An 11,770-nucleotide genomic window follows, 5' to 3' on the forward strand; every position below is an offset into this window, starting at 1 on the left:
GCAATTTCAATTTTAAGAACCATTCATGTGTGCCTCTTTTCTATTCATGGTTTCAACAACGCATGACTCCACTCATCTCTACCTCGCTTTACTAAGCACAAAATCTGTAGTGTTTCCATTGGTTTCAAGCCCCACCTCCAGCTCTCAGCGTTATGTGCTGTGCAAACCAAAATAAACTCACCATCGCACATGTACTCTTAACACAGTGAGGTTGCGGAGTCAAGACCACCTATGACATTTAACCACTGCCATGGCATTCAGTTTGACCCGCTCTGGGCATTGTGGTCCTTAGTATTTTTGTCGTCGTTCTTGAGTTTTTGAGCTTTTCCCAGCACTGTGGTGTGCGTTAAAATCTGTGGCTTGTCAATCTCTTCATTACCTTGGCAAACACTTTCTCATGCCGCTGACATGCGGTTGACCACGCTAATGGCCAATCAGGGAACAGCAGTCTGTTCACATCACATTTCGACCCTGCTCAGCCCAGATGGGACCTGCTGATGAGCAGGTATCAAGTAAGCCAGTACCGGGCCGGGAAAGCCAGTAATGGAAACAGTCACAAAATGGGCAGATGCTGCCAGTGCTGGGTTCAACTCCCGGCCGGGGGTTTTTCTGCATGGAGTTTGCATGTTCTCCCCATGCATGCGTGGGTTCTCTCTGGGTACTCCAGATTCCTCCCACATTTAAAAGACATGCCTGTTAGGTTAATTGGTCTCTCTGAATTGGCCTTTGGTGTGTGAATGAGTGTGTGGTTGGTTGTTTGTGTGTTGCCCTGCAATGAACTGGAGACCTGTCCAGGGTGTACCCCGGTTCCCACCATAGACTGCTGGAGATAGGCACCAGCTCCCCCGCGACCCACTATGAAAGAAGCAATATAGAAAATGACTGACTGACTGGTTTGCTTAGATATAGCACATACAATATTTAGAAATGTAGGTCTTTAGTATGCAAATTAGCAAAATTACACATAGTAACTGGCATAAATAATGGCAAAACTCTGACCACTAGATGGCCTTCCAAATAAATTTTTGGTCTGTGTGGAATATGCATCTATCAGCATTACAGAACACTTAAACCTGAATTGTTTTGGGTTAAATCACGACAACATTCTACAAGTCTTGGATTTGTATTTCCAAAAAGCAGGACTTTTACTCAAACAACTACAGGTCCTTCTCAAAATATTAGCATATTGTGATAAAGTTCATTATTTTCCATAATGTAATGATGAAAATTTAACATTCATATATTTTAGATTCATTGCACACTAACTGAAATATTTCAGGTCTTTTATTGTCTTAATATGGATGATTTTGGCATACAGCTCATGAAAACCCAAAATTCCTATCTCACAAAATTAGCATATCATTAAAAGGGTCTCTAAACGAGCTATGAACCTAATCATCTGAATCAACAAGTTAACTCTAAACACCTGCAAAAGATTCCTGAGGCCTTTAAAACTCCCAGCCTGGTTCATCACTCAAAACCCCAATCATGGGTAAGACTGCCGACCTGACTGCTGTCCAGAAGGCCACTATTGACACCCTCAAGCAAGAGGGTAAGACACAGAAAGAAATTTCTGAACGAATAGGCTGTTCCCAGAGTGCTGTATCAAGGCACCTCAGTGGGAAGGAAAAAGTGTGGCAGAAAACGCTGCACAACGAGAAGAGGTGACCGGACCCTGAGGAAGATAGTGGAGAAGTGCCGATTCCAGACCTTGGGGGACCTGCGGAAGCAGTAGACTGAGTCTGGAGTAGAAACATCCAGAGCCACCGTGCACAGGCGTGTGCAGGAAATGGACTACAGGTGCCGCATTCCCCAGGTCAAGCCACTTTTGAACCAGAAACAGCGGCAGAAGCGCCTGACCTGGGCTACAGAGAAGCAGCACTGGACTGTTGCTCAGTGGTCCAAAGTACTTTTTTCGGATGAAAGCAAATTCTGCATGTCATTCGGAAATCAAGGTGCCAGAGTCTGGAGGAAGACTGGGGAGAAGGAAATGCCAAAATGCCAGAAGTCCAGTGTCAAGTACCCACAGTCAGTGATGGTCTGGGGTGCCGTGTCAGCTGCTGGTGTTGGTCCACTGTGTTTTATCAAGGGCAGGGTCAATGTAGCTAGCTATCAGGAGATTTTGGAGCACTTCATGCTTCCATCTGCTGAAAAGCTTTATGGAGATGAAGATTTCATTTTTCAGCACGACCTGGCACCTGCTCTCAGTGCCAAAACCACTGGTAAATGGTTTACTGACCATGGTATCACTGTGCTCAATTGGCCTGCCAACTCTCCTGACCTGAACCCCATAGAGAATCTGTGGGATATTGTGAAGAGAACGTTGAGAGACTCAAGACCCAACACTCTGGATGAGCTAAAGGCCGCTATCGAAGCATCCTGGGCCTCCATAAGACCTCAGCAGTGCCAGTGCCACAGGCTGATTGCCTCCATGCCACGCCGCATTGAAGCAGTCATTTCTGCAAAAGGATTCCTGACCAAGTATTGAGTGCATAACTGTACATTATTATTTGAAGGTTGACGTTTTTTGTATTAAAAACACTTTTCTTTTATTGGTCGGATGAAATATGCTAATTTTGTGAGATAGGAATTTTGGGTTTTCATGAGCTGTATGCCAAAATCATACGTATTAAGACAATAAAAGACCTGAAATATTTCAGTTAGTGTGCAATGAATCTAAAATATATGAATGTTAAATTTTCATCATGACATTATGGAAAATAATGAACTTTATCACAATATGCTAATATTTTGAGAAGGACCTGTACAGGCTAAACTTTTGAATGAACTCAGGCTTCAGATCTGTCCAACAATGTCTTGTACAGGTGTGTACCAGACAGTCAGAGATCCTTTGGACTTGGCATCCAGTGGATAGTAGTGCGCGCACTTGGTAGGCCCAACTCTTTTTTTTAAGTCTACTTTAAACCTCAGAATCACAACCAAAAGACATGTAACTTTTCTTCTGCTCTGTACCACTGTTTTCCATATAGGCAGTGTACCAGGACCAATAGCATTTGGGTCAGTGATTGATATTTCCTGCATATTGTGGCAAGACCAGTGTGGTGATCAAGGATCCTGCTACATCTATCACAACTCAGCTATGAGTCAGTACACACTTGCCGCTGGAATCATCTTCAAGGTAATGCTAACAACTGTGATAGTTAATTTATCATCATAATATTCTTTTTTTTTTAATGGGTCCTAGTCAGGCAACATTCCTCTTAGAAGATGTTAAAAAGGAAAGAAAGTGGCACGGAACAAATAGTTTCCAACCATGGATCTGACATCGTACTTCCCATGGTACTGTGGTTTTAAAATTCCAGCACCAGCTCACAGTTCTGAGTATCAGCCATCATAGTCCAGGTGAACATCTGCGAGGAAGGGGAGTGGCTGTCTGTTTGTCTGCAATACCTCTGTGTGAAGTTGTGTTCTAACTTAGGAAGATGAGCAGCTTAGTTTATTTCAGTTTTGACATAACTGAAAATGTTTGCTTTTTTTTTTAAATAATCTATTTAGTAATGATTATAGTGAAATATCAATTATTTGGAAAAACATCTTGGAAATAAATAAGAAATTATAGTCATGCGAGTGGTACTTTTAGGATACGTTCACACTGCAGGCAAACACAGCACAAATACAACTTTTTTGCCTATATGCCATCCGTATCCTACTTTTTCATGGCAGTCAGAACGGCCCAATTCCAATCTTGTCACCTCCCAAAAATCGGAATTGTGCTAATTTCTTATTTGGTACTAAATCTGATACATGTCCGGTAGTTTTTGTCCGCAGTCTGAACAGTCATGTCATGTTGCATTTCATCCCGCTTTTACATCACTATCCTAGCTCCGACTACGCATCCACACAGACTTATTTGCAGAAGTAGCAGTCACTGCTCCACTACAGGCCATTGTAAGAGTTTTGCTCTCTTTTTTTCTTATCTTTCTTTGTCTTGTTATGATATGGTCACAATATTGTCATCTCCCATTGCTCAACAACCTAATAAAAACACAGAGACGCTGATATTCATTATTATTTCCGCAAACAGTGCTCTGCTGTCTGACATCAATATTCTACTCCTGCGCACGCGGGTGCTTTGGGGTCATGAACTGTTCAGACTGAAGTCTGATGGTGGTCGCATTTAATTAGTAGTTTGAACGACCATGCAGAAAAAAACGGATTTCAGTAAAACACCGGAATTGAGCATCAAGACCTGCAGTGTGAACATAGCTTTATAGATAGCACCCAGAATATACCCAGATGTGGCAGGAGATTAATCTGCCAAATGCTGCAAGTATATTTTCTAATTTTGTGCATGACATTGTTTTGCTGAACATCTATATTTAACAGCAGTCATCTTTTCAGCTTTTGGGGACCATCTTTTTCCTGGTAGCCAGCGTCCTGTACCAGCCGCCTCCTGAGTCTCCCCAAAGCAGCTGCGAGACCACAGACCAGGGAACAGAACACATGAGCGACCTGCCAATCAAAGATCTGCCAGATGATGGCGTCATTGTAAACGTGCATGCCAGGTTATGACATCATACACCCCCCAACCCAAAAAGTCTTTGTTTTTGTATTTATAAGAAATACCTAGAATGCCTTCATGGACAAATGCACATAAACACACACACACACACACACAAGTGTGTGTAGCACTTCTAACATGCTGCTCCCTTAGAATGAAATTCTGCTTTGACTGCATGTGTTTCGGGTGTGTGTGTTTGATTGACTCAGCATAGCCTCACAAAGTTATTTCTCCTAACTTTTCATGTCTAAAGTTGACTCAAGTTTGATCAGTTAAATTACTAAGTCTGGGTGCGGTGATATGAGTTTCATCTCGTGGATATTTCCTGCTTGAATCCATCTTTCAAAAGCCAACAAGAATCTTGACAGACACATTTTATAGTTATTGTATGAAGTCCTAAAGATGTGAAAAAGAATATCTTATACTTATGTTGTTTTCCAAAGACTGACAGGTAGATACAGTCCGTTCTTCTCTAAGAACAGATGAAGCCATGTTTCAATAAGCCGTATAAAATCTCAAGGCCAGTGGAAATGTAGTCACATTTTCTTCATATCACGTCCTTTTAAAAGCAGGGTATGTAAAGACCCTAATATGAGATGTTCAGACATTACCAGGTTTTGAAGACGTTAATGTAAAATTCATATTGCTACAATTTTTCCAGTTAGCTTACACCAAATGTCCATTTTTAAAAGCTGCTAGACAGTTTCTTTTCTAAAAGATCGTTATCCTGCTGTGTCTAATCTTGGAAATGTCTCTGAAAACTGTGCACATCTGGATTTTGACAACTGATTCCAGTCTTTCTGGCAGGTTACACCAAACTCTGATGGAGTTGGTCTGTAACCTTCCATTCTTAAGTCTTTTGACAGTTGTTCTATTGAGTTTAACAATGAACTTGTAATGGACTCTTACTACTCAGGGGTATTCTTGGACATGCCTTGTCTCCAGCTTTGTCTTGAGTGCTACACTGTAATGTCTCTTGTCCCCTTGTAAGTATTCATAAGCTGAAGTAGTTTATCTTTAAGAACCTTTGCAAATGTTCATGATAATTCTACCCTCTGGTATGAACTCAATGTCAAAAAGGAACCCCAGAGCAATCTTCTGCCACCACCATGCTTCATTGTTGAGATGGTATTAACATTAGATATTTGTTGGATATCAAAAGGGACTGATATTGGGACAAGTCAAGGGTCTCAGCATTCCACGTTCTTAGGGTATCTTCAAAGAGATTACAACATTTCTAAGATGTGAAAATTCAGCCAGATCTTGCATGGTCTCTCTTAGCAAGATCTTCTGGAGGTAACACAGTGGGCTCCCTATTACACAGGTTTCTGAACGTTTTGAGGATGCCTGAAACATATGAATTAATAGGACCTGGGTGTTGGAGCACAGTTGTGGCAGCACTACCATGTTAGTTTCATATTAAGGCTCCAACGTCATTTTAGGGGTAGTGCTGTGTCAGCATCATCTTGTAGCACATAGGTGAATGTTGACTATGTATATATATAAATATATATATTCGTGGGAAGGATCTGACGATATTAATCACACAGGAGTGGTCCTGGAGGGTGTCTCTCAGACATGGAAAATAACTGTGACTGTAGGACATTTTTCAAATTTGCTTTGATTCAGCTACATTCTAACGGGCTGTGTAGGTCTTGGAGAGCATAACTGGGTCTTCATCTAGTGTGAAGGTGTCTTGAAGCGTCCAAACAGGCTGCCATGTGCCTTTTTATCCAGTGTGGCTTCAGTAGAACATTTCTTCCAATCAGTCTTGTAAAAGAAATTCAGCTGGTGTATTTTGGGTTTTTCTTTCTCACTCTTTACACTTGCACCTTTAGAAATATTTTCCTTATATTATTATGGAATTAAAATTATCTGGTAGTTTTTTAATTTGATGGATTGTTTTTTATCCTGATATGCTGTAGTGGTTTTGAAACCATTCCTGCATGCCAGGTTTCAAGGTTCTTTGCTTTTGTTGATCTGAAAAATTTGCCGATGAAGTCTGAATGCTTTCAACAGCAAACATATGTGTTAATTTGCACATCAATTATCATCATAGATGAGTAGCACAAATGCACGTTCATCTTGAGAAGCACATGAATATTTATGAAAGCAACTGGGCAACATGCACAAGAAATTTTGGATTCACAACTAGTGATATTTGGAAGGGTAAAAGTTAAAATGTGTCTCATATACACAAATAAAAAGGACTGACGAATAATGCCTGGTTCACACTTCATGATTTTTATGCCAATATTTGCCCTAATTTTCCCCTTCCGACATGCCCCGATCATTGGGGTGGTGCTTAAAATAATCTTAAGAGATAATCCTGTCATGTGTGGTGTATTAAGAGTGGTCTAGTCTGCTCAGAAGGATGTTGCGATCGCTCCGACTTAAAATCGGAGATATTCAAGATGTTGGATTGTGTTGGCCCGATATCCTACCGTATAGGGTGTTCCCCGAGGACAACGAGCACGCAGCCTGTTGAATGTAAAGTGTAGCCACACAGAAAGCGACCTGACAAAAACACGGAAGGGAATTACACTAAACTGACATTTGATCTCGAGAGGTTTTGCAAGATTCTGTCTGACATCTGAATGTTCGTGAGTGAAATCTGTTCATGTGTGCTGTGTTGTGCTCGCCGTGTGGCTGTACACCACACACTGTAGGAGTGAACCTGTTATACTTACGATTTTTTTATCGTCACGTGTGGGGTCTCTCAGGTTTTAAAAATCAGCTGACAATTTGAAAATCCTGCCGTGTGAACCGGCCATTAGTTGCCCTATTTACCAGCTGACAGTTCTATTTGGTCTAATGACACTTTAAAACGATCATACAAGTGTGTGTTGACAAAAAAACATTTAACATAAACAATAAAAAAATACAGAATGTTAACCAAAGTTTACCAGAAATGTAAGAATTAATCTGTGACATCAAATCAACATTTTTCTGCAAAAAGTAATAACCAACCACAGTGATAAAATATGTGATGTAGCTTTACAACATCCATAATAAGGCTCAATGGAATTACCTAAATGGGGATTTACTTATGGTTCATTCTTCAGCTTGCCAATGTCTGGAATTGCCCATGGCCTGATTATTCTTGCATAATTCAATGACTTTAAACACACTATATGTGTTTATGTGAAGTGGGCTGTTTTTAGCAGTAAATGTCTGTGTGATAAATTCAGTCTGACAGTGTTCCACTAGATGTCACCAAATACTCTAACATTTCTTCAAGGCTCTGAAAACAATGGCAGATGAATGTCTGGGCTTAAAAGAAGAAACAAAAATATAATAAAAATATGAACATGCTGATCAATATAATTTAAAATAAAATAAAATAATGCATATTTTTAAAAAAGTTTATATTTTTCATTGTTACCATTGATGGACTTTAGCTAAATTAAAATTATTTAGACATACAAACTTAAAAATAATGGGTATCATTAACATATTATTTTTTCCCCAGTGAGTGCACCATTAGTCTAGCCTTAGCTTCTGTGGCAAGACAAACGTTTTTTGGCAACAAAGTAAATATAAATACAAATGGTTCTGAACCCAAATTAGTAAAAATCCTGATCTTTATGACTTGTTAATTGAATGAGTTTAGCCAAACATAACACAATATCTGGTAGTAAATCATCGTCACTATAATTCAAACTCCAACCCCAACATTCCGCATGGTGAAGCTGCTAACAGTGAATCTAAAAGTTATCTTCAGCAAAATGCTGTGCCAGCATGAAACATTTGCACTTATGTACCTAACCCCACTGAGTAGAACAAAATGAACGATGTGATTTTGCTTCAGTGTTTGGCTGTTGAGTTATTTAGTATGACAGAGCCTTGCTCATGAAAAACTCAACCGGACTCACCGATTGCTGTTCATTTATAGGTTAAGTGAAATCAAAGTCAATTTGAATACTAAATACCCAAAGGAAGACAGGTAGACACATGAAAGTCCACTGTAACTTCAAATAATGCCAAAATTTCCATTCTTAGTCTTAATCTCAAAAGGGAAAATGTGCACTGCATCTTATATGAATAATGTGTTAGACCTAAAAAAGACAAGGCACATAGGTAAGACATACAGTATATACATTCTACATTGAATTGACATTTGTATCTAATTATTTCAGTACTGTAATACTCCAAATGTGCCAAAGCAGCTTTGGAAATTAACTCTTGTGCTTTATTTTTTATTAACATATTTATGCAAATAATGTATTTATTTAATTGGTGGTGTAATTTAGAAAGTAAGGATACTCTTTGCTTGTTTGTCCATAAGGAGTACCCAACTATCATTCCTTTATTTCATTGTGATTGGAAATGCCACCGACAGTAATTCCCTGTATTGTTATTGATGTTGTGCTCGATCTTCATGTTATGAGTGACCTTAACACCCTGCAACTGATGGGGAAAAAGTTTTTCCGTATATATCTGTAAATCCTTCTACATGTGCTTTTCTGTCTCTGAGCTCATAAAATTAAATGTATAAACCATTTTTTTTCAAAATTACATTATTTTGTTTTAGTGAAGTATGTTGTTTTTTTAATGGAAGCTGTGAACTTTAAATCTGTTTTTTATTGAATGAATCAAAAATGTGACCTCTTTTGTAATTACAAAATTTGAAAAGCGCAAAACTGCGCCTGAAATGTTTTGTTATTTCTTCAGGACCTTTTCTCGTATAATCACTTACCTTCCAAGAACAAGTGCCCTTATTGGGACTAAATCTCAGTCCTAATGGAGCACTAGGGTTTATTTATATATATATATATATATATATATATATATATATATATATATATATATATATATATATATAAATATATATATATATATACATCAAAACTATGAATTAACACATGTGGAATTATAAACTGAACAAAAAAGTGTGAAACAACGGAAAATATGTCTTCTATTCTAGGTTCCTCTTGACATTCTGTTGATGAGCTTCAAGAGGTAGTCACCTGAAATGGTTTTCACTTCACAGGTGTGCCCTGACAGGTTTAACAAGTGGGATTTCAAGCCTTATAAATGGGGTTGAGACCATCAGTTGTGTTGTGCAGGAGGTGGATACAGTACACAGCTGATAGTCCTACTGAATAGACTGTTAGAATTTGTATTATGGCAAGACAAAAGTAAGTAAAGAAAAACAAGTGGCCATCATTACTTTAAGAAATGAATGTCAGTCTGTCTGAACAACTGGGAAAACTTTGAAAGTGTCCCCAAGTGCAGTTGCAAAAACCATCAAGCGCTACAAAAAACTGGCTCACATGAGGACCGCCCCAGGAAAGGAAGACCAAGAGTCACCTCTGCTACGGATGATAAGTTCATCCGAGTCACCAGCCTCAGAAATCGTAGGGTAACAGCAGCTCAGATTAGAGAAGAGGTCAATGCCACACAGAGTTCTAGCTGCAGACACATCTCTAGAACAACTGTTAAGAGGTGACTGCGTGAATTAGGCCTTCATGCTAAAATAGCTGCTAGGAAACCACTGCTGAGGACAGGCAACAAGCAGAAGAGACTTGTTTGGGCTAAAGAACACAAGGAATGGACATTAGACCAGTGGAAATCTGTGCTTTGGTCTGATAAGTTCAAGTTTGAGATCTTTGGTTCCAACCACCGTGTCTTTGTGCGGCGCAGAAGAGGTGAACGGATGGACTCTACATGCCTGGTTCCCACCGTGAAGCATGGAGGAGGAGGTGTGATGGTGTGGGGGTGCTTTGCTGGTGACACTGTTGGGGATTTATTCAAAATTGAAGGCATACTGAACCAGCATGGCTACCACAGCATCTTGCAGCAGCATGCTATTCCATCTGGTTTGCGTTTAGTTGGACCATCATGTATTTTTCAACAGGACAATGACCCCAAACACACCTCCAGGCTGTGTAAGGGCTATTTGACCAAGAAGGAGAGTGATGGGGTGCTGCGCCAGATGACCTGACCTCCACAGTCACCAGACCTGAACCCAATCGAGATGGTTTGGGGTGAGCTGGACCGCAGAGTGAAGGCAAAAGGGCCAACAAGTGCTAAGCACCTCTGGGAACTCCTTCAAGACTGTTTTGGTCTGTAGTGTATATATATTAATATACATTCCGCTCATTTGAACCACTGTCATTTTAAAAGTTGCAGATAAACTGCATTTAGAATAATTTAGTTTGCCGAAAGGAACATCAACTCCACTCTTCAATAATCAGAGTTCTGGAGTTGGTTTGTTTTTGCAGTAGTGCTTCCCACATCCAAACAAATCTTTTTTAAATGTAATTATGTAATTAATCTTTTTTTAACATTGTGGAGTGACGAAAATACAGAAGAACTCCTAACACATTTACTAATTCAGCCCCATGACTGCACTTTGACCATCATCTTCATCCTTAGTAAACTGAGTAGAGATGATGGACGGGTTAATTTGTGATATCACAGAAGACAAACTGACCATCAGGGACAAGCAGCTGTGGCTGTGTGCTTCCGTTCCTTCCTCACTGCAGTGTACCTGTGATGTGGAAACTCATTGCTCACTGACAACACAGCACTCATGACAATATCGAATGCCAGTAGAAAACGTTGCCTGAAGATTGATATATGCCTCCATGTGTGATGGACCCAGAGCTTACAGTGTAGCCTCAGATGCACTTTTCTAACGTTGTGATGGAAACCACCGCGTAAGTCTTTTTTTTTAGTTTTCATTTCTACAGCTCTGCCAGTTAAGTATCGACAGTCTATTCATGTTCATGCACGGCTTCTCAGGTTCCTTATGAGCTACAGAAGCTCATATAGTTTATAGATCTATCCCAAATGTTTAAAAGGAAGTATAATAGGTCAACTTTAAAAATAAAAACTTTTTTTTTTCAAAAAATGTTTGGATTGGCTCACCAGAGTTCAGAACTAAGTTCAACAGAAAACAAAAAGATGTCCTCAGAATCTGATAGACGTGGAGAACTGCGGTAGAGTTGACATAAAAACTCCTTCCGAAGACAACTAAATTCAGACATTGAATTAAAAAGTGCTTTGAGGATAGGTTAGTTTGCATATTTATGCAACTGGTATCTAGCTTTTTGTGACAGATTTGTGTTTTTTAGTTAAATTGTACAGGATGATTCTTACATTAAAGATATAGAACATCAATAATTGATCATGCTTTTTTTTCTCATTTTAACACAGGTGTAAAGACTTTTTCTAACTGCTGAAGGTATTAAATCCATTGGAAATGACTTATCACTCCTCTTTTTGTCTTCTACCTGTTGA

At 39.4% G+C, this 11,770-nt stretch overlaps 1 protein-coding gene across 1 annotated transcript in view; it reads left to right on the forward strand.

The window, feature by feature from the left end:
• Positions 1 to 9,026, forward strand: part of slco4a1 (solute carrier organic anion transporter family, member 4A1) — a 44,191-nt gene extending 35,165 nt beyond the window's left edge. Inside the window, exons 10-12 of the mRNA XM_047379216.1 lie at positions 2,826 to 2,890; positions 2,991 to 3,139; positions 4,363 to 9,026. Coding sequence (XP_047235172.1) covers positions 2,826 to 2,890; positions 2,991 to 3,139; positions 4,363 to 4,533 — 385 coding nt within the window. The 3' untranslated portion in view covers positions 4,534 to 9,026. The remainder of the gene's footprint in view (positions 1 to 2,825; positions 2,891 to 2,990; positions 3,140 to 4,362) is intronic.
• Positions 9,027 to 11,770: the final 2,744 nt, after the last annotated feature.

The sequence above is a fragment of the Girardinichthys multiradiatus genome, chromosome 1 (genome assembly GCF_021462225.1).
Source record: "Girardinichthys multiradiatus isolate DD_20200921_A chromosome 1, DD_fGirMul_XY1, whole genome shotgun sequence".
NCBI lineage: Eukaryota > Metazoa > Chordata > Actinopteri > Cyprinodontiformes > Goodeidae > Girardinichthys > Girardinichthys multiradiatus.